Source organism: Micromys minutus (assembly GCF_963924665.1).
Source record: "Micromys minutus genome assembly, chromosome: 11".
In the NCBI taxonomy this organism is placed as follows: domain Eukaryota; kingdom Metazoa; phylum Chordata; class Mammalia; order Rodentia; family Muridae; genus Micromys; species Micromys minutus.
In genome coordinates, this window is record NC_137980.1 from 26655261 (window position 1) to 26679592 (window position 24332).

The window sequence follows — 24332 nt, forward strand, 5'->3', positions numbered from 1 at the left end:
TTATTATTCAAAGAGCTATACCAATGTAACAAAATATAACCCTAATTTTGTATCAGTATACGAAGATTTATACCAATGTAAGGTTTTTGTCTAGGAGTAGCTCATAGGGTTTAAAGGCAGACTTAATATCTACTATTATTTTGTTTTCAAGCCTTCTCCCCGTGCGTAAGAAAGAAGACTAGAGAAAAGAAAAAGAGCAATCTCTGAGTCTAACTTCCTATACCTTGTTTTTTTCTTGATCAAGACCATTTAAAAACTTGCAACCAACCTCTTTATAACAACAAGCATCCATCACCCAATAGAATAACTAAAAGTCATATACTCTACCTCTTTGGAATGGGGTGACATGTTCTCTTAAAATTAATTTCTGCTGTTTAGGGGTGACAGCATCTTTTGGGGACCCTAAGAAAATTAAGATATTGGCCAAGTCCTGGGAGAAGTAGTTGTATCATTTGTTGTCCAGACTCTGTGGGATAGAAAAGTGCAGGGTTTAATTGATGTCCTGGCTGGATCAATCTGCAAGCCTGGACAAGCTGAGGTTATCTGGGGTCAGTAGTCTTCCCTGAAGCCATACTAGAAGCAAGTCTCCCAAGGAAATATCCAGAACTGGTCCCATGAAGAGATCAACGTATACATTACCTGTCTTGATGATCTTGCCAATCTCCTGTCTACAGTCCAGATCTTCAGGGGTCTTCCCCAGCCAAGTATTATTTCCAATACTTTGGATGGAAAACATAGTTTCTCTTTTCCTGTTGAATAAAAATAATAATAATAACCCTGCCTCAACCCTAACTCTGGGTCCTTACATTGACTAGTAGAATATATCTTTCCTAGGACAAAATGCTTCTTGGCAACAGGAAGAGCATTATCTCAAATTGAAATTATATATACCTTAAGTGGATAAATGTATCAATATTCCCCTTTTTCTTTATATAAATTAAGATTGATATGTATTTATCTCTTAGATCATTAATGACATTATTTATTATTAAGCAAAAACCTAGATAGTACCTTTATAGAAAAAAAATGTGTCATTTTTGGCATTTGCAAGTGGCTTTATCTTAGCAGGGTCTACCCTGACTTATTGTGAAGATTATGCTAGTCTAGAATTTACAGATATCTGCCCATCTCTGTCTCTTGTGTGCTGGGACTAAAGGTGTGTACCTCCATTGCTCTGCTTAAATATTTCACCTCAATTCCAAATCATTGTAACAAATTTGAACTGCAGTGATATTCTGAATCTTTAAAACTCTCCCATGTTTTAGCAATGCCAAAGAAAAATATCCCACTGTTAGGTAAAAACAAGAACATTCAAACAAAAATCAAGCAAAGAAACAAGAAAATCCTAAGTTTTGTGGGCCAGTTGTGTTAGATCATGCTGTAGCAGCAAAGCCTAGTCTGTTAGTCCTTGGAATTTGGGTGTTGCAACAGTGTATCAGTGAGTCCTTAGAGCTGACAAACATCTCACAGCTCGGGTTCTAGCCGCCATCTTTTTTTTTTTTTTTTTTTTTTGTCTTTATGAAGGACCTTTTTTTTCTCTCTATTTATATTGCTTGTAATTTAGCATCCCACCTCTCAGTTCTCTCCTTATATAAGTCTGTTTTATTTTGAACATTCTTAGAGAGAGGACATAAAACTGTGATCATTAGTGAACATATTGTAACTAGCTCCGTAACAACTACAGTGAAACTCTCCAAGATCCAAGTGCCTTCTGCTGTCCTGTTTTTATTTATAGCATGGAAAATATTTTTCCATTTAATCTCTGACTCGTTCCTTAGGGACATCAGTTTATCAATTTTAAACTTAATATTTTACTGGTTCAGAATTTTAGGGCCGTTTAGTCTTACTGAAGTTAGGAAGAAATATTCTTATATGAACTGCTGTGTCTGCAGGCTCCTTGGGCCAGCTCCATGCCCTCAGCCCGGTCCAGAAGGCTGCCCTACTGGTTCAGCCTTTTGCTGGCCTTGGTCAAGCCTCTCCAATTCTCCATGCTTCTGCATGGCTTCAGGCCTAATTCTCTCTAGTGCGCCTGAGGCTTTGGTCTGCTTTCATTTCTTTTTAAAAGAGACCAGGCTTCTTGTCCAGATAGCCTGACTACCCACTCCTGCCTTTCACTTGGGCTTTCTCAGGTGTAAACTCAGATTCTAATTGTCCCATATTGGGTGCCAATTTGGAAAAGGAATTAATTATTCTAGCTAGCCCATATAAAAGGCACACAATCCTGGTATTTACAAGCTGTAAGCCTAGATTGGGCATCTTTTAAGCTACCATAACCTACATCCCCGCCATATGTCCCTTGTTACTCACTGTTTCACCTGGCCATGTGCTTATAGTCCATCTCCTCTCATGGCAGCCTCCTCCTCTCTTTGTCCCCTCCTTCTCACCTCCTCCCCTGGTCTCTCCTGAACCCCTCAAGTCTCTCACCTTTCTCTCTCTACTTTCCAATCTCAGGTGCTAGCCCTTTATTAACCTATTATCCTGGGGAGCAAGGGTTACATAGCACCACTTGGTGTGTGTGAGGATGTCCTCATCAGGGTCAAGCAGATCTCAGGGGCCAGTATTTGAATACATAGCAGCACCAGACCAACCCCAACAGAGCGGCTTCTTTTCTTTTGCCTACATACAGATCCAGATGTAAGACTTTCAGTTCCTTCATCAGTACCATGCCTACCTGCATGCTGCCATGCTCCCTACCGTGACAATAATGGACTAAATCTCTAAACCTATAAGCGAGCCCCAATTAAATGCTTTCCTTAATAAGAGTTGCTATGGTCATGGTGTCTCTTCAAAGAATTAAAACAGTGACCATGACACTGACTTGGGTTACTATCTAGATAATAACACAAGCACAGGATAAATATCTTATATTGGTTCATGAATTGAGCAGAACCATGAAGAAATGAGCTTGATCTATGTGCTGTGAGCCAATACTCAAGGCATATAACTAAACTGAAATGTGAGAACATTGTGTGTGGTACAATACCTCAGACTTTTTTAAAGTGAACACACAACATTTCTGGAATATCTGTGAAACATTAGTAAGAGGGGTTGCCTCTAGGGAGAAGAAATCGTGGGTTGGATGGCAAAAGTTTAGTATTACGTACATGGTTTTCATATAGTATTTGAAGTTTGCGTTTTGTGTTCACAAATACTGATTTTAATAAGAGTGGCTAAATATGTGTAAGAAGTGTAATCTTGTGCATCAGATTTTACAGTGGGGGAGGGGCGGCGCAGGTGTTTGCAAACTATGAATAAAGAGTTTTCCCAGTGAGCAATTGTATAAATAGATGTTTATTATAATACTGAAGTTCATTATTTCTTCCTTTACATTTCTCATACAGTTTGCAATGAGTTTTCTACCCGTGGTTATTGTGATCACAACTTTGATGAGTGGGTGTGATTGGTGCTAGAGGCAGGTGCTTCTCAAGTTCAAGCAAACAAAGGAGGATTTGCAGCCTAATGGAAGGCAAAGCCTGAACCATAACTTTCTGGTAAGTGGTCTGGAGTCAAGGCGCAGATGTGGCAGCGCAGAAGCCTGGCGCTTTACAATATTACAAATGTGTTTACAGATAGCAGCATGTCTATTTCTTGACTTTCACAAAAGGAGATGAGCACCCAGGGGGAGAAAACTCTTCTGAAACTCTGGCTAAAATAAGCTTGAAGTAAGAATTGAGACAACTATTGTTATAATGTAGTTAACAGTTTCATTTTAACTCAAATCAGGCATAACTGCCTACAAGAGAAAATAGGGAAATGACAAAGGGAAACCTTAAATCTTCAAAAGTATCCTTAAGGCTTGGGAGTTAAGGTTTTCTTGAGACAATCCCAGCTCATACCTCGTGCCTTGGTGTGGTTTATTCTCACCACCTCTCTTGCTTTCAGAAGAGCCCTAGAGCCCAAAAAAGGGTCCCTCACTAAGCTGATTCGAAGAAAATTAATAGCACAGTGGTACACGGAGAGCTCAGAATATGATCCCACCTCCCAAAACCATCCATTTTTGTTGCTCATTTATTTAAGATTTGAGAACCACTGCCGTAAGCGAGACACTGTTCAAAGTGCAGGGGCTGGGGACTTAGTACATTTCCATCCCATGCAGAAATTTAGCAGCATGTGTCAGATCTTGTCCAAGCCACTCTCAGGCTCTTTTCTCATTTATTCTTCATAATTTTCATAATTTATAGCTATTTTATCATCACAAAGATTATCCCAGTGCTTTGGATAGGGTCAGTAGTTGTTGCGATGTTTTGCTGGTCATAAATGTATTTTCCCCAGGAATTAGTAAGTGACAGAGTGGTTGAGCTCAGTATTGCAGAATAGCATTGCCCACTGCACAACATGAAGACTAGCTCTCTGGTGTCAGGAGCACTGAGGGAGGAGGCTGCTGCAGGCTGTGAAGTTGCTCGCTCTGCTCTCTAAAGCACCCACCATTCGAATCGAAGCTACGCATCATGGTAAGTGATTACTTCAGTTCCTGTTTAAGTATTATGTTTAGAGTTATCCTTTTTAAAAATATTTTCTAAACATGAATATATGTTAACACACGTATACCAAAGGTGGTGCACCCAGACTCTAAGAGAGCTGGAGCTCGGCTCCACTCCCTGTGAGCTCCGCGGATTCCACATAGTCTGCTCGTCTCTCCTATAGTCATTGAGTTAGGAACCTCCATTGCCTTCCGTTCATTCACCAGTGTCACACAGAGAATCTCAAGGGGTTCTCTCTGCTCTAGTCATCACTGGTTGAGTGGTTACTGTCACTGCCTTCACTGTCACTGTCGCTGTCACTGTCGCTGTCACTGTTGCCATTACCAGACTTGCTGTCATCATCACTGCTGTCAGAAGTGCTGTCCTTGCTGTCACTGTCACTGCTGTCACTACTGTCACTACTGTCGCTACTGTCACTGCTGTCACTGCTGTCGCTACTGTCACTACTGTCACTGCTGTTGCTACTGTCACTACTGTCACTGCTGTCGCTACTGTCGCTGCTGTCACTATCGCTGCTGTCACTGCTGTCGCTGCTGTCACTGCTGTCGCTGCTGTCACTGCTGTCGCTGCTCTCACTGCTGTCGCTGCTGTCGCTACTGTTGCTACTGTCACTGCTGTCGCTGCTATCGCTGCTGTCGCTACTGTCACTGCTGTCGCTGCTGTTGCTGCTGTCGCTACTGTCACTGCTGTCACTGCTGTCGCTACTGTCGCTACTGTCGCTGCTGTCGCTGCTGTCGCTGCTGTCGCTGCTGTCACTACTGTCACTGCTGTCGCTGCTGTCGCTACTGTCACTGCTGTCACTACTGTCGCTGCTGTCACTACTGTCACTGCTGTCGCTACTGTCGCTGCTGTCACTACTGTCACTGCTGTCACTACTGTCGCTGCTGTCACTGCTGTCGCTACTGTCGCTGCTGTCACTACTGTCGCTACTGTCACTGCTGTCGCTACTGTCGCTGCTGTCGCTACTGTCGCTACTGTCACTACTGTCACTGCTGTCACTACTGTCGCTGCTGTCACTACTGTCGCTACTGTCGCTACTGTCACTACTGTCACTGCTGTCACTACTGTCACTGTTGCTGCTGTCACTGCTGCTGCTGCTGTCACTGCTGTCATCACTGCTGTCATCACTGCTGTCACTGTCACTACTGTCACTGCTGTCACTATCGCTACTGTCATTGCTGTCGCTGCTGTCACTACTGTCACTGCTATCACTACTGCTGCTGCTGTCACTGCTGTCACTATCGCTGCTGTCACTGCTGTCACTGCTGTCACTGTCACTGCTGTCACTGCTGCTGCTGTCGCTGCTGCTGCTGCTGTCGCTGTCACTACTGTTGCTGCTGTCACTGCTGTCTGATTTGCTCTCACTGTTGCTGCTGTCACTACTGTCACTGCTGTCGCTGCTGTCGCTGCTGTCACTGCTGTCACTACTGTCACTGCTGTCGCTACCGTCACTGCTGCTGTCACTACTGTCACTGCTGCTGTCACTACTGTCGCTGCTATTACTACTGTCACTGCTGCTGTCACTACTGTCACTGCTGTCTGATTTGCTCTCACTGTCACTGCTGTTTTCATGGTCACTGCTGTCTGATTCGTCCTTGTCCTCACTCTCGCTGTCATCATCACCATTACTGTCACTGTCATCATCACCGTGACTGTCACTGTCATCCGTATCAGATGTGTCATCACTGCTGTCATTCTCTCCCGCGTGTGAGTCACTGTCATTGCCATTATCGCTTGAGTCATCAGAGGTGTAAGAATCGTCTCCACGACTGCCACTCTCATTGGCGCTTTCGGAGTTAGCGTCGTCACTTCCGTTACTTACGTCACTTCCGTTAGATTCGTCGCTGCTGTTGGGATCATCTCCTTGCATGGATTCATCATCAAAATCGTAACTGTCATGCCCGTCACTATTGCTGCTGCTACCTATCCTTCTGTGTCCCATATTGCTGTGGGCATCTGACTTCTCAACGGCCACTTGGGGTTTGTCAGACTCTCCTTGCTTTGGGCTATTCCTTTTGTCCAGCTCCATCCCATGGTGTCCATTCCTCTCTTTACTTCCACTGACTTTCCCAGATTCTTTGGTAATATTACTCTTGTTGCCTGTGTTGGAACCTTCAGTTTCTATTCCCTATGGAATGATAAAAATAAGAATGGATAATTAGTGACTATTTGCTAAAATAAAAATAGATAATTAGTGAATAAATAAATTTGCTGCAAAAATCCATGATCCTAGGAGAACTGTCTCAGGAAATGACCTTAGATTCTGGGCTGTCAGTCAGTGATTCACACAGGCCTGCTTAGTTCTTGAATGTGAATGTGCTCTGTATCAGGGTTGGTGTCCTCCAGAAAAACACCCAGGTTTCTACCTGACAGGGACTTGAACCAACAAATGCATGATAATGAAAGTATCATTGTGAAGCTCATAATTTTGTGTAATGAATGTAATATGAATAGAATGTCTTACAAAAGTATCATTGGGTCATCATTCAGCTTGACTTCTAGCATTCTGACTAATTTTGTAGAAATTTTTGGATTTTTAAAAATTGTCTTATATCATAGACATACTGCAAAGGTGGCTCAGAAGGCCCTGAATTCAATTCCCAGTAACCACATAGTAACTCACAGTCATCTGTAATGGAATCTGATGCCCTCTTCTGGTGTATCTTAAGACAGATACAATGTACTCATCTATACATAAAATAAAATAAATCTTTTAAAATTTTTGTCCTATATCAAAGTCTATACGGACTTCAGCCTTTTAATTAAAACACTCAAGGTAGCTAAATAGAACCCAGATGCTTAGCCTGACACTTTTATGCTTGTTTGGGGTTTTATCTGGACTTGTTTGGTACAGCCACCAGAGTGTGGAGGGAACAATGTAAGTTGACATCTAAACTTACCTGATCTTGGCTCTTCCCAGAAGGACATACGTCCGACTGGGTGATGATCCCACCCTCTGCATCTCTGTTGTCTTTGGGACTGAGCTTCTGGTTGTCCTGTGTTGCTTGGGTACCATCACCTTCTTCGATACCGTTTTCTTCGCTGCTGGAGGTATTGTCTCCATTTGGGGAACCTTCTTGTTCTTTGGAGCCATCATCTTCAGTACTAACTGAACTCTGACCTCTGTCGTCATTGTTTCCCCCATGAGACTGGCCCCCCTGGCCCTTGATGTCATCAAGGCTCTCCCTTCCATCTCCTCCTCTTACACCCACACCATCACCAGAACCTGTGTCTTCATCCTCCTCTACCCCGTTCCCGCTAGGACTCCCCTCAGTATCCAAACCAGCATCTTCCCCAAAGCTTGGTGTCACCTCAGCCCCCTGGTTCTCACTCCCCTCCCCTTCTCCCTGAGGTGTCGTTTCATGTGTAGCAACCCCACTCCCATGTATCCCGACCTCTTGATTTGTGTTGTTCTTGGTCCCAGCTACCTGAGGCTCATTGTCCTGGGCAAGGGTAGCATCTCCATTCTGGCTCACATCACTAGCACCCCCAGGTTTTGTATCCTGATCAGCCCGTCCATGTGCTTTACTCTCCTTTGCTTCCTCGGCCTTTTCAACGATGCCAACTTGGCTCCTGAGGCCCTTTGCTGTGCTGTTCTCTCCTTCGTGACCATATTTTTCTACATCCTCCTGTTCTTTGGCAATGTTCCCTTGTTCGTTTGCTAAAATGGGCTGAGTAGGAGAACTCTTCCCTCCTACATCTACGGACTCGGAGCCATTCCCATCTCCTTTGTAGCCACTCTTGGTATGTGGCTGCTTTCCTATCTCACCACCAGTTGGGGAATCGTAGCTGTCATTAGCGGTGTTGCTGTTATGTAACTCATTCTGAAAAGAGAGACACAATTCAAAGTCAGTTGTGGCCGCCATCTTCAAATAAGGCGAACTGAAACAATGGGGGGAAATTCTAGAGAAAGTCATAGAGTGTAAAAGCGGCCTGAAGACAGAAAATGAAAGGAACCTTTGTCTGTCTTTTACCTGTGCTGCTGTTCCCAGATGTGCTGGAAAAGGTACATCCGCAGAGTTTTCAACAGCGTCTCTTTCCAACGGTACTAACTGAGGAACCTGCAGAGGTTAAAACATAGATATTGCACAGGTTCTTGTTTTAGGAAGAAGAAAGAAATGTAATGTGAAGGTCAGATCACAGCCTGGCCACGGAGAGAAGAAAAGATGCCCGTTGCGGCACTTGGGTGGGGTTTCAAGCTAAGCAAATGAGGATTTTCATAATGTTATTGATCAGCCCCAAACCCCTAAAGCAATATGAGTGCAGGCCACTGGAGAAGCAGTCCCCATGTAATTGATACTTCTGACCCTGCAAGGGTGAGCTTGAAGTGTTTATGAAAAAATTTTCAACTACAGGAACAGCACAGCATCGGGTTACATGACACCCTATGAAAATGCTAGACATGGAGGCTGGCTGATAAAATTATAGGCAGATTGACTTTCCTAATGATTCTGCATTTGTACTTGTTTTAATGCTATGGATTTCCCACAGTGAACATACAAATTACACACATGAAACATATTGAAAAATCTGACTTTTAGCTCCTGTTCTTTCATCAATTTTTCCCAGTGTACACTATGTTGACATTACAGTGAAATTCATGTGGAATGAAGCAGGCATGCTTTATGACTTTGGGGCATTGGATTAATTTGGATACACTTTTCTTTAAGTGGGTCATCCTCTCATTGGGATATTTCAACAGGAAGAGAAGGAGCATGTATTGGTCCATGTGTTTGCCTTTGATCGAGACCCCATATGATATCACATAATAGTTTTAAGGCAGATCTAAGATTTCTATTCGGTGTTTAGACTCAACCTCTCTGTGAAACAATAAGGAAATAGGTACACTGTGTTGAAAGATACAGCAAAGTAAAAAGGCTTGATTAGGAAGGTGTACTTACTGGAATGGCCCATGCAGTTGCCCAAATGCAAATATATATAATTATCTTCATTTTCATTATGACTAATAATCAGTGTCTGTTTAAAACAAAGAACACCACAAAAAGGTTCATAAAAATGAAAGATGGTAACCACGGTAATCCAGTATTTTGGTCTTACATTGGCCCTTTGCTAGGACAAGGGGAGGACTTGTGAAAAGACTTCGCAGGTTCCAGAATAAACCTGGTGTGTGGGGGACCTCAGCATGCTCAGTTCTGTCATAGCGTCTGACTTTTCCTGCCAGCGGGAGAAACAACAGCAGCCATGGAGGTACAGAGTACATAGCCCGTGGCTCTGGCCCTATGCCGTCAACTGTGAAGGTAGCATCTCTCCCTGGTTAACTTTAAGTAAGTTAACTAAGGACAGATTTAAATGATAAAGCACTTATAATTCCCTACCACATGTAATTTCCTACCTGGTCTATAGAGTTGGGCTTAAAACACCATAAGAGGAAGAAATCTGTAAGCTAAGGGAGCTTAGGCTAGGAGAAAGAACATTGGATCTGGTTTCACATCCCTGAATTCAAGTTCTTCCCCTGCTATCTGCTTTATGAGCTTGGGCACTTTTGATGACTTTACCAGGCTTTTGTTTCCTCTGTCTGGAATAATAACTCTGGCTTAGACTATCCCAGGGGTGGAAGAATCGCCCCTGAGCAGCTTCCTAAAGGCATCTTTAGCTCCCTTCTTCATACAGCAGCAGCGTGGGCTTTGCTCCCTGGCAGCACATTGTACCGTTTTGAAGTTGCCTAGCTACCCCATGTTCATCCTCACTGGCATCAGGTCCTGGAGCCCAGGCCAGCATCTTGACTATCAGTGTCTTCTGAGCAAAAACATCACCTTGCAGAGGTTGCTGCTGAACGAGCAGTCCTGGGTATTAAAGACCCCCCACCCATACTAAACACTTTGCAGTCTTGGGCTGAATGAGGGGGCTTCAAGAGCGAAATCTTTCACCCCTTTGCAATGCAAATTCACAGAGTCAGATACACATTTTTCATACATTGGAACAGAGCCTGTAAAACTATAAAAATCTATGTGAATCAAAAATTCAGGTTCCTACTCTCTAAAAGTTAATTTATTTGTGTCATGGTATTTTATTATAAAACAGATTGTTTTCTCCTATTTTGTGACCTTCCACAAGATTTAATGATTACAATCTCACACATCATAAAATGGCCTTGATTAAAACTCAAGGTCAATAGGGAAACAGAATAAAACATCAGTGAGTATATACTAAGGTTTATTACTCAACAGGAGTGAGAATACAATTCCAGGATCTCTGTGAAAGTTTTTTCACCCTTATAGCTGTCAAGAGAAAACTAAGAAAAGCTGGGCTGCCCTCAGTTACTTTTCCAACTGAAATGAGGTTTTTGAGAAACAACGTTAGGTCCAAGGGTTGGGGGGTGTCTACCAAGCCAAGTTTATACAGAACTCAGCAAGTCCAAACCCAGCGTGACCCGGGGGATTCTGGTCTGGGAACGGTACCTGAAATAAAATCCATCAATGTATACATCCCATTTCTAAACCAAAGTCTGACATCTGAGACTTCCTGCCCCCATCACGAATCTCCAATTCCACACACCTACACACCCACACACACATTTCCACCACAGCTCTGCCAAGACAGGTCAACCATGTCTAGGACCCCGGTGGAAATAGCCAATGCAATACAATTGAGGAGCCTCTTTTAAACTGTCCCGTTTATTGTCACACACTAGATGAGGTGTATGACTAGCAAGTTAGAGAGAATGTATCACTAAGATAGGGCATTCAAGGCCTAATTGTCAGGGCCTTGTTGGAAGGCCTGAGGTAGGCTTTTACCACCTGAGCTGTCTTCACAGCGCTTCTGGCCGCCTGCACCAGAAGTCAGACCAAATCCCAGGACCGAGAGGAAAGCCGAGCATGATGCTCCACCCCTAGCTGAAGAGATGGATAAGAAAGAAAGGCACTATCCTCTAAGAGTGTGGCCCCTGGTAAGTCAACTAGAACCCAGCGGATGGCCGCATGTCTGAGAACATTTGGGGAGCATAAACTGATCTGCGCGGTTCTTGTTTTCTTTACAAAAAGGGCACGAAGTTATGTGAGTAAAGAAGGGAGGTGGATCTGGAGAGAACTGGAGGAGGGGCAGATGGGGCGAGCTGGGGGAAGGGCAGATGGGGAGAGCTGGGGGAGGGGCAGATGGGGAGAGCTGGGGGAAGGGCGATTACAATCAGAACATACGGCACAGATTTCTCAAGGAACAAATAAAAATATTTTAAAGATATTTAAAACATGAGTTGTCTAATTTTTTTATCAAAACCATTCAAAGTGACCACATAATGGTCAAATTTCCGCCTTAATTTTTGCCAACTTGTGGCAATATTTTTGTTTTCCTAAACCTATTATCAAGAAGTCTGAAGCAGAAAAGCCAGTGTGACAGAAATGAGATCTGTACATATTCTACATAAAATCGTTTGAGCATCTACTTTTAGAACCTTCACCTCAAATGTCAGAAAATTACTTTCCCAGACCCTGAGTTTATTCTGAGTCAAGATACCAAGCTTAAATGGCAATTCTTTTATTAGGTCCAGTCAGTGAACATCTGAAGACTAATAGCACCAGATACTGAGTCCTGCAAAGAACCACAATCCTTCCCGCTACAGAGCTTTAGTTGTGAACACTAGGCAGACCTTGAAGCCATGAAGAACAGTGATTACATCTAATCCCCAAATACAGCCTATCTCTCAGGATGAGCTGGTGTTTGGACACTGCATCATCTCTTTCTCTGAGAGGAAGACTGTGAGATTCTTGTTTGTTAAATTCCAATACTCCCAACATACCAAGGATAAGGCTGAAAAACACCTTTGACTAGGTTTAAAGCTCTTAAATGTATTTTTCTGAATCAAAATAACAACAACAGAGCTATAGGAATTATACAGAAAACACTCCAGGTGCTGATTTTTAAATGGATACAATTAGAATGTTTGTTTCAACTTGGGTTTTTTTTTTTTTCCTTAGAAGCTATAGCATCTCAAGAATATACTGTGGCAAAATCAGTTCTGCTCCCCAGTGGTGTGTCATCTTATAGGATGGTCTTATCAGATGCTTAGCATCCCTTTCCGAATCACACATTATCTTCAATATATACTGCAGACATGAAGAGTTAAAAGTCAGAAACCTTTAACCCAAGTCACTTTCATCTCTGTGGCTGGAGGTTTTCTCAACAGGTAGCAGTTGGCTTCTGCCAAGAGGGATTCCATCTTACCTTCAAAGCCTTCAAGGGGACTTTGAAAATCCAGATTTCCTTATCTCTCTTTCCAGGCTGAGAGAGGCACACTGTCCTGGGCTTTTGTGTGACAATTTTGCACCTGCTGAAATTTAAATTCAGTTTGATAATTTTCTCAACCAATCACTGTTTAGGATCCCTGATGTGGGGGTTTAAAGAGTCACTGTGCCTATGAAGCTGTAATAATGCCCCAGTACCTCGCTCCCTGGTATGTTGGCTCACTGAGACATTTGGTTCCAAAAGGACTAGACCTACTTTCACTTAATTAAATATCTCCTGGAAGACTGTTTTGCCTCTTAAATATAGACAATCAGTGTGATATATCTGAAAAGAGCCACTTAGACTCTGTCACCCTGCATTTCTCGTCTTGCTAAGGTCGGCAATCTAAGAAAACTCTAGGTTTCTCTAGTAAATACGACTGGCTATTTAAGACCCCTATCATTCCTGAGGTACATATTAAAGTTAGTGTGCTATAATTCAAGCTGCTGTCCGCATGCAACAGCCTTCACATTGCCTAAGAGATCTTTAAAAGAATCTATAAACAGTAACTTCGGGGAAACCTTTCTGATCTAATCTAAACATTAACAAAGTTTTTTTAAAATCTATTTAATACAAACTGAATTTAAAAATAGCTGTTTCAAAGGTGAGACATGGTGTAAGGTATCTACGAATAAGTACAGGCATGCACAGGCATGCACACACACACACACACACACACACACACACACACATCACAGCTTTCAGTCTTTGCTCCACTATGTGTGTAAACTATAGAGTGCAAAATAGAAAAACAGGCTGTACTTCCAGAAAGGAAAAGGTACATGCCTGAACTCATCATTCCCTCGAGCCCTGGATGTACATGGTAATCTTTGAATCATTCCTCTCGGAATGGGCCCCACATTAAGCAGTTGTAGTCTTTCTGTGTACCAGTTTCTGGATGTCCTACCACTGAAAGACATAAAACACGAAAGACCAGAAATATTAAATCACTGTCCAACAACAGTATCTTCGGAACTTTATACAAAGAGAATTAAACACATCTTCGTCATGTATGTGGGGAAAGCGGGTGTTTGGACAGGGTCCAAGGTGATAGGAAGGGAGTTTCCTTGAAGCTGCATTTCCATAATAAACACTTGACTTTTACTTACACCGCATCGTTCTTGGTTCTTTGAGCCCAGTCACATGCCCAAGTCACTACCTGGAGTAACACCTTTGCTCATGTAGACAGACCCCAGTGGAAGTAGACCAGAGTGATTTGCCTACCTTTTCCTACCTCGGTTGTAACAGCAGATTTCAGCAGCTCTCTTTCTTGAGAGTCAAACACATCTTCAGTGTCTAAACAGACACACTTGATGGTTGTATTAGCAAAGAGCACTCCCCAGTGAGGAAGAAGAATTTGCTAGAGCATGCAGAACCTTCGCTAAAACAAACATTTAGACTCAAAATCAAATCTGCTTAAACTTAATTTTTTGTTTCTTGATTTTTTGAGACAGAGCCCCTTTACGTAGCTCTGCCTGTCCTGGAATTCACTGGGTAGATTAGGCTGGCCTGGAGCTCCCAGAGTTCTACCTGATTCTGCCTTTCCAGCGCTGAGATTGATTGATTTTCATAAATATAAAAGAATTTAAATAGTATAAAGTCTGTTTGTTGAGCAGAATCCAATTAAATTACAAATCAATAGGAAAAAAAGTATTTGCAAACTAAGTAGGATTCTTCTAAGTAGCCAATGGGGAAAGAATTCACTAAAAGAAAAGCTCAAGAACTGGAGAGATGGCTCAGTGGTTAAGAATGCTAACTGCTATTCTAGAGATCCTGAGTTCAATTCCCAGCAACCACATGGTGGCTCACAACCATCTGTAATGAGATCTGATACCCTCTTCAGGCCTGTAGGAATACATGCAGACAGAACACTGTATATATAATTTTTTTTTAATTTTTGTTGGTTATCTTATTTACATTTCAAATGTTATTCCATTCTCTGTTTCCCCTCCACAAGTACCCTTCCTCTCCCCTTCCACTACCTCTATGTGGATGCTCCCCTACCTACCTACTCCTGCCTCAGTACCCTAACATTCCCTTACCCTGGGTCATCAAGCCTCCACATGACCAAGGGGCCCCTGTGAGTGATGCCAGATAAGGCAGTCCTCTGCTACATATCCACTTGGAGCCATGGGTCTCCCTCCTCCTCTGTATTCTTTGATTGGTGGTTTAGTCCCTAGGAGCTTTTGGGGGGTCTGGTTGGTTGATATTGTTGTTCTTCCTATGGGGTTACAAACCCTTTCAGCTCCAATAGTTCTTGCCCTAACTTCTCCATTGGGGACCCTGTACTCAGTCTGATGTTTAGTTTGATGTTTGAGCATCCACATCTGTATTGGTCCGGATCCGGCAGAGCCTCTCAGGAGACAGTTATACTGGGCTCCAGTCAGTAAGCACTTCTCGGCATCAGCAATAGTGCCTGTTTTGGTGTCTGCAGATGGGATGGATTCCTAGGTGCAGCAGTCTCTGGATGGCCTTTCCTTCAGTTTCTGCTCCACAATTTGTTCCTGCATTTCCTTTTGACCAGATGAATTCTGGAAAATAAATAAGTCTTTAAAGAAGAAGAAAAGAAAACAATAGATGTAAAACAATTGCCTGATGTGGAAGTTTGTTGGGTGAAAATGCCCCCCCATAGACTCACAGGAAGTGCCAGATTAGGAGGTGTGGTCTTGTTGAAGGAAGTGTGTCCCTGGGGTGGGCTGTGAGGTTTCAAATGTCCAAGCCAGGCCCAGTGTCTCTCTCTTTCTAATGCCATAGGCTCCAGATATAGAAACAGCTCTCAGCTACCTCTCCAGCCCATGCCTGCCTGCCTGCCACCATACCTTCCACCATGATGGTACTAGACTAAACCTCTGAACTGTAAGCCAGCCTCAGTTATATGTCTTCCTTTATAGAGTTACCGTGGTCCTCACTGTGTCTCTTCACAGCCAAAGAGCTTTGATGAAGACACCTGTGTTCAATGTTCACCTAAAGAAAAGACCAAAGGAAAAGCAGCAGAAAGGAACTAACCCCAGAACTGGAATTAATTCAACAGGAAATCGTGACGCCAAAGGATGGTTTTTGAAAAGCTGAAAGAAACAGAGATGACTTCATGCAGACTCAGGGAAAGAAGAGAAGACTCCAATGAGTGACATCACGAGGAGAGAGACATGGGTATGCATAGGCATCGTGGCACAGCCTATGGTGGACGGCTGCAAACACCTTCCTGCTAACGAAAAGAACACATCGATGCCTGAAACACCAAGCTCACTCAAGAAAAATGGGTGCTGTACACTCCTGATTTCTGTGACAGGAGTTGAATTCCCAAACCTTCTTACAGAGAAAATGCCATGATGTGACCACAACTCACTTCTGAAAATCCCAATCACAGACTTATGTAAGGAGTCCCTGGAAACAGAAAGGGAGGGAATAACGTCATTCTACAACTGCACACTGCAACATCACAGATCCACAACACTACCAGAAAATACTCTTGGCCAGTGTCATCATAGATGTCAAATTTTAAACTTTTAGGAAATTAATTCACAATGGGAAAATTAATTTATTCTGAGCTTGCAATGTAAGATTGGCATTTAGAAAATAAGTAATGTAATTTGTGGCAAACTAAAAGAGCAAACACAAAACAAAAACAACGTTATTTAAACAGACCCAGGGGCCAACTTTTCAAATAAATCAATAAAGGCAGGTGTGGGGATGCATGCCTATAATCCCAACACAAAGATGACAAAACAGGAAGATTGTGAGTTCAAAGACAGCCTGGGCTGGTCATAGCAAGATCCAGTTACAATCAAACAAATAAGACTATGTCATAAGCATCACACTTTGTGCTGAAGTATGGAATGCCTTTCCCCTAGGACAATGGTATCTGTTATTAATTTCTGAATAGTCAATACTACTCAGTAGTGTTGAATAATAATTCTCCAGCTTCTGAGGCAAAAAGAAAAATGAAAAGGATTCCTCCTGGAAAGACAGGAAAGCAGCCATTGCTCTGAGGCAACACAGTAACTGTGAGGAAAACCCAGTAGGAACTGTAAGAGTCCCTGTATAGTGACAATAATTAAATGTTGCAGCGTAAAATTCCATAGGAAACAGTTTCTTATTGCTACGTGCTAACAATGAGTAGTCAAAAAATTAAATACTCTTATTTTGTCTTGGTTTTTTTGAGTCAGGATTTTTCTGCCTATCCCTGGCTGTCCTGGAACTTGCTCTTTAGACCAGACTGGCCTCAAATTCAGAGATCCGCTTGCCTCTGCCTCCTGAGTGTTGGGGTTAAAGGAATGGGCCACCACTGCCTACTTTTCAATATGTTTTTAATTCCAATTAATAAAACACATAGTGAGAAAACTGAGAACTTAAATGCTGAAAACCTACAAATGCTGCTGAGGTGAATTAACACTGCCTTAAACATGATAGTGGGCTGAAAGACTTGATATTGTAAAGTCAACTCCTGAAATTTATATCTAGGTTCCATACAGTGGTGATTAAAATCTAGGAGGATATGCAAACATTGACTACAAAATTTCTATGCAATTTTTCTGTAATTCCTATAATTTTAAAGGAATAATAAAATCCAAGGTAATTTTTCAGAAGAAACAGGGGGAGGGTATTTTGTGGTTTGTTTGGGTAAATGAAACTCACTCAATTAATTACTGAAAGCTCAATTATATCTGCCAAATTTGCCATGTAATAAGATGAAATGTGGAAAGGATACACCACTATTTTTACAAGCGCCTCCCATACTCAAAAGAAGTGGAGCTATCCAAGACTAAGGGTCACCCAGACATCTTAAAAATTCCACCCATCTTATACATTTGCACATTAGATATAGCGACAGAAAGTAGATTAGTGGTTGTCTGGTGTCAAGAATAGATGAGAGGGAAAGAGTTGTGTTTTACCATTTTCTTCATTTTGCTGATGTGTGTGTGTGCATATGTGCATGTGCATATGTGCATGTGTGTATGTGCATGTGAGGGTATGTATGTCTGCATGTTGTGACATATCAGCTTAAATACTTTGCTGTGTTCATTTATCCTTCAATAAAGCTTCTGAAGGGAAATAATTACCCTGTTTATCCAAGATCACCCCATTTCGAATCTTGAAAATCGAGAAGTCAAAAATAAGGCTTTAGAAAGAATTGCTAAGGAAAACTATAAATCCAAATTTAAAGTAGATTTTCTTTAATAGAACTGGTGAACTTCACCCATCAGTTTGAAGGTGTGAATAGAAAAAAAAAAAGTCTGACCTACCCTAACCAGGAAGAACACCTCATTAGACAACCTATCACTTGAAAATTCATCATCAGCTCCTCGCTGTCTCTCTAACCTGACATTCATCTGCAGATTTAGGGCTTTCTAGTCTCAATGATTAAGGCCGGCAGTTCCTTAAATAAGCCCATACACACATAGGCATGTGCACACACATGCCGGCACACATGCAGGCATACATGCACATACTCTTACAAACACACACATACTACACACACACACACATTCACAAACTCACACACATTCACAAACTCACATACATATTCATACACATACTCATCAACACACATCACACACTCACACATACACTCACTCATACATACACACACTCATGAACATATTCTCACACTCATACACACTCATACATTCTCACACACACATTCACATACACATTCTCACAGTTACACTCACTCATACTCACATTCACACACACTCCCACACACTTTGTTTCTTTGGAGAACACAAATTCAGAAAGTTTACAAACCAGTCTTGCTTTTTCCCAAATTGTCTTAGGATCACTGGCTAAGTGGCATTCTTATTTAAAAGATGGCCAAATTTGATGAGTTATTGGATTTGACTGTGTAAGTAAATTAAAGGCCATTGGTGAAAATAACTAATGTCTCTCACTTGCCTAGTGAGTACAGAGCCTCTTAGCAGACTCACTTGTCTCCGGCCCCTTTCCTCTCTCACTACACACATCAGAAAGGTCTTTTGTCATGAATAAACTGCCAAAAGCAGAGACATTTGTATCTCCCCCAATGTCAACATTTATTGGATAACTGCAAATTAACAAGCTGTGTTGGTTCTGTGGCTTAAAATTTGCTGAGTAGTCTTAGTTTTCTCTTGATATTTGGAGAATCGAATACAAGTTCTTTTATTCAAATATTAACTGCTGATATTTATTCTCAGAGAATACATTACACATCATGCAGAAAAACATCCATCATCTATCTGCCCCTCTGTAGCTACCTATCTGTCCAATCAATCTGCTACTGAATGGTATTAAAATGATTTAAGGACCCACTGCAGAGCTCAGGAGTCTCCAAGGAGGACTTAATATAAGGCACATATAACTACAAGGGAAATTCATCAAAAGGTTTGATAAATTTGGCCTCCTGCAGCTGAGGTCTGCAGGGCTGTGCTACTGATTCAAACTACAAGGTCATCACTGAGCGGAGCTTCAGGGTCAAGTACTGCAGCCAGGTGAGGTGCAGGATGCTTGAGGCTGCAATGGCAAAGACAAGAGCTAGGACCAGAAATGGGTGACGCGATGGGCAAGCTATTCCAATAGCCATATCGTCAGTGGAAACAGAGCCAAGGATCATCGGTGTTGGGGAACCCGATGTCCGGCTGCTCAGTGTATAAGCATGTTCTCAACCGATGGTAAATCATGGCATATACTCCAAACTTTCACTAAAAATATAACAAGTATTAAAACATAGTAGCTCCAATAATGGGAATGTTAATGTGTATAGGACATGTCCTTATACATGTAGTATCAGATCGTGGAGTAGAATTAATTTCTTGTTGTGGGTTTTGATTTTGGTACATTCTGGGAAAGAACTGTACCAACTGTGTTAAGTCTCCAGCCTACTCGGGCTCTTGATTTATTTTAAAAAGGCAATTGGAAAGACACTGCTGCAAAGTCTCTATATTTACTCTGCTTTCATAAATCACTTTCTTTGTTTAAAATTCATTATGTATTACTATTGCTCCTTTTATGTGTGAGGCTGATAATAAAATCTCTTTTCCTTGTTCTGGAAAAAGGATAAAAACAAGTTCTTTAGTTGTTGCATCAGACCTGATTTTATGTTTATGTTTAGACCACATGCCTTGTCGATGCCGAAAATCAGCACGAATGTGAGGTTATCTTCTGTTAATGTCTTTCCTATTGAACATGTTGGAGACGGAGACGTTGCCACTGTTAAAAGCAGAATGGTTTGTGGCTTTTAGCAAATATACACAGTGACGCCTAATGAAAGGGAAAAAATCCTGTAAACTACATAAAGTGTGTCAGATAATAAGTGGTTAGTGTGTGGCACGGAGGGGTTCAGGGCGCAGCTCTACAGTGAAGTACATACATAAGACCCTGGCTTCTCTCTGTGACAGGAAAGATGGGGTGTACAGGGTGAAGAAATGATGGTGAGTCGCAGGACTTTAAGACAAGGTGGATCTAACCTTAATCTTTGTCCTTTATGGAATCCAGCACAGATTCTGGCCATGTATTTGCTAATTAAATGATGGTTACAAGGTGTGGTTTAACCAGGCACACGAGAGCTCCACTATAACCTAGAATTGCAGCCTAGAAGATGCCAGGCGTTGCTCACACTGAGAGCAAGGCCATTGTCTATCTTCACGTGTGTCATTGTCATTTTCATGAAGAAAAAAAGAATCACCCAGTGACCACCTAAAAGCTGCAAAACAAGTAGGTGCAAGGAGAGCCAAGTCATTAGGGAAACGGAGCTAAAGGTATAGTTATATAACTCAGTGATGTGTGTGTGTGTTATATGTGTGTGTGTGTGTGTGTGTGTGTGCGTGTGTATAAATATAGTTTATTTCACTTAACTGCATCTCAGGAAATAACTTTTCTTTTACTTCAATGTTCATAAGTGTAGGCAATTAGAAGCTGTTTAACTGAGCATTTGGTTTTTTGGTTTTTTGTTTGTTTTTTGTTTGTTCTGTTTTGTTTTTGCTGAACACAGTGCTTGGGGTCCACTGCCCCTTTGTTGTGTCTATCTACTTAGTACCACTTTTTTAATTAAACCGAATCAGTATTTATTGCATGAAGGTTGCTGCTGTAGGTCACAGGGTTTGTAACTGGGTGACACTAATGATTAACTTTCTCCTCTGGTAGCATGCAGAGTACTTTCTGAAAAAGTAAATTTTATTCACTAGATGTAATTGTCTGGGAGGCTTATTGCTGAGTAAGCTCACTTTTTCTAGTTCCTTCTGAACTCTGGCTGGTTTAACTCAGCTGTCCTGACTCAAACTCCTCTTCAAGCAGACTGATTCAATCTGACTTCTCTCAGCTGGGCTAGGAACTTGACGTTCTTACATTCTACTACCCAACGAAGACTGTAGATGGGTGACACAGATGGTCCCTATGGGAATGCCATGACATCCATCAGGTAATGAATTGGGAATGGCAGCCCAAACAGGCTCACTCTCCCCTGTGGAGCTCTGCCAGGGTAAATGATACATAGCCCAACTCCAACACTTCTCCCACACAACACACCCACTCAGAGAAAGTTTTAAGCCAAATGCAAATCAGAGGATCACTTGTCTACATTTGGCTCTTATAAGCACGGCCTTGGAGTCTTGTCAGACAGCAAAACCACCCATCAGTTCAGAAAATGACAGGCTTCGACTTAACAGGTCTATTTCCCCCTCTCCTGGGGATGCTATTGGGAAGAAAGAGGGGGGAAAGAAGGGGAACAGAACCTTGAATGACTTAAGACCATGGTAGAAATCAGGTCACAGACTTCTGTTTGAGCCATTATAAATTTAAATAACCAAGACAAAGTCTCCTTGAGTTTGGCATGCAAAGTCTTGGCAGAACAAGGAGGAGGACTTTTGGACAGCAATGAAAAGACAGTTCCCTCCACGGTGAGCCAGAGGAGCAAATCAGAGGGAACATAACATCCGGTTTTTCAAACTGAGTCACAAGCCATAAATAAGCCATAAAATCAATTCTAGTGGATTTTTAAGAATAGAATGGAGGGTGAGAGATCTCCCCAGAAAGGGAAATAGAATATTTAGTTATGGATTGATTAGAGGGAGGGTCTGGAACAGGAGGATCAAACAAGGAGGGAGAGGGAAGAAGAAAATAGGAAATAGGATACAGGAAGGATTAGCCAGAACCAGCAGTCATTTTGAGGGGTCATTTGGAAATCTAATGCAGCAGAGGCTTCCAAAAATATACACATATGAAGTTTTCTAAGTGAAATTACCAAGTAACAGGGTAAACAGAGCCCCAGCTGGACATCTCTCATCACCAAATGAAGTTCCCAGCACAAGGTATAGATTAAATCTAATCAAGTTGTTGACCAAAGGGGTTCTATGGGAAACCTCAAACCACACAGGCTATTTCTAAGGCTGCTCCCCACAAACTGATAAGGCCCCATTGCTAAAGACAACGCTTACACTACTCATGGAACATAAGAAATTCAACCTGATGCCTAATTAGAGCCTTCATACCTTCAAACTAGTATTCAAGGTATGTTATCTATGAACTACAAAGGAGAAAGGCAAACACCAACCCAGCCATACAAACCCTTTCAAACCCTTTATCTACAATGGCATTCTGCCTGCAGGATATGCTGGTGCAATGGTGGAACAAAGCTTGTGGGAGTAACCAACCAAATTCTGAATTGACTCAAGGTGTACGACACAAGATAGAGCCTATACCAGAAACTATGCTGGTAACCAAGAACCTGAGACTAGATAGCCTAGAGACCTAGGGAAAACCAAATAGTACTGTTTTGCTAAAGGAACATAGCAACAAAATGACTCTTAAGAACATTCTGCTATACTTATATGTGGGGCAGGGACTGTGTCACCAGACAGAAGAACTGGTAAGGTAGTAGCAAAAGTTTAGAACCCTAGACTCTTAACTGAGAACAGCAGGAGTTCACCAGCTCCTGACCAGATGCCCATCCTGAAGCATGTGGTCCCCCACTAAGGGGACCATGACAACTGGTCACCTAGAGGTCTCCATGCTCATGAGGTATCTAGATGGGCTCTGGGGATTAGCCAATAAGCTTCTCTTCCCGGACATTCCTTCCTGCAAAAGATATTTAATCTCTGGTTGTATGCATGTTTTCTGCCTTGAATAAACAGTTTAGACAAGCAAGGACTCTCTCCCTCCCTCCCTCCCTCCCTCCCCCTCCCTCCCTTTCTCCCTCCCTCCCTCCCTCCCTCCCTCCCTCCCTCCCTCCCTCCCTCTCTCTCTCTCTCTCTCTCTCTCTCTCTCTCTCTCGGACCACCATGAGGGAGGGGGATAAGTCTCCTGCACAAGACCCCTCTGCATTCCTAGTACTCACCCTGAGCTAAACTGGAATCCCCCTGCCCAGGCTCATCACAGGGCCAGGGCCATTCTCTAACCCCTTTGTGTTTTGCTCCTGGAGCAGGAGGTGTCCAGACACCCCATGGTGAGGCCAAAAAACAGCATCACATTTATAGATGAATGCACTGCCCAGGCCATCATCAGAGAAGCTTCCTCCTGCAGCAGATATGTGGAAAACAGATACGCAGCCAGACAAGATGCAGAGCATGAGAGACCTTGAAAAGCTCGGTCCTCAATGGGATGTCTCCATCAAAAGTCTGCTCTCAATGTTCTTGGAACTCAGCAGAAGATGGGGTAAAAAGACTGTGAGAGACAAATGAAATGGAGGCCACCAAGGAAACAAGGCCATCTAAACACAAGGGTGGCACACATATAAAGTCACAAACAGCGTGGCAGCATGCACAGGTCCGAGTAGAGTCTTAGTTTGGATTTCCATTGCTATAAAGAGGCATCAGCACAACTCGTATAAGGGGCAGCATCTAATTGTGGCTGGCTTATAGTTTCAGAGGTTTAGTCCATTACCATTATGGCGGAAAGCATTTCAACATTCAAGCAGACATGGTGCTGAAAAGGGAGCTAAGAGTTCTGCATCTTGGTCCAACTGCAGCCAGGAGAGACTGTCGGAGAAGGGTCTCAAAACCCACTCCCACAGTGACACACTTCCTCCAACAAGGCCACACCTACTCTAACGAGACTACACTTCCTAATGGAGCTACCGCCTAAGCCAAACATATCCAAGCCACCACAGGGTCCCCAGGGTTGAGAGAAGTGAACACATGTCCTAACTCTAAGCCAGAAGCCATCTCCAATGGATAGCCACTTGCAAATGAAAAGTTAGTTTTTCCAAGGGAGTCTCTCACTGGGGAAACAAATTATTCTGTATGTGTTTCCATGTGTGTCTGTATGTGTTTCCATGTGTGTCTGTATGTGTTTCCATGTGTCTACATGTATTTCTCCTACTTTTTCTTTGGCTCTTTCTCCTCTGTTTGTTTAGTCATGTTACAGTCTGGTTTTGCTGTATCTTATTTTATGTTATATTATTTTCTTATTATTCCTTAGATGCCTGCTTGTTTTCTAATGAGAGACAAAAAGGATGTAGATCAGGAAGAGGAGGGAAGGAGAGGGAGGAAGAAATGGAAAGAGCTGAAGAGGGGTCACTGTAATCAGAATATATTACATAAAAAATCTATTTTCAATAAAAATAAAACTTAAAAAATAAAATAGGACTAAAGAGCATAGCAGAGCGTCACACAGTAGGGGCATTTTCAAAGGCTTAATTAAATCTGG

At 42.4% G+C, this 24332-nt stretch overlaps 1 protein-coding gene across 1 annotated transcript; it reads right to left on the bottom strand.

Moving 5' to 3' along the window:
- Positions 1-4722: 4722 nt before the first annotated feature.
- Positions 4723-9439, bottom strand: DSPP (dentin sialophosphoprotein; the record flags this gene model as incomplete). The annotated part of the gene is given in 6 exon segments (XM_080924962.1): positions 4723-5575; positions 5769-5770; positions 5773-6609; positions 7382-8305; positions 8456-8542; positions 9383-9439. Coding segments are annotated over 6 exon segments (2760 nt in total).
- Between the last annotated feature and the right edge of the window lie 14893 nt (positions 9440-24332).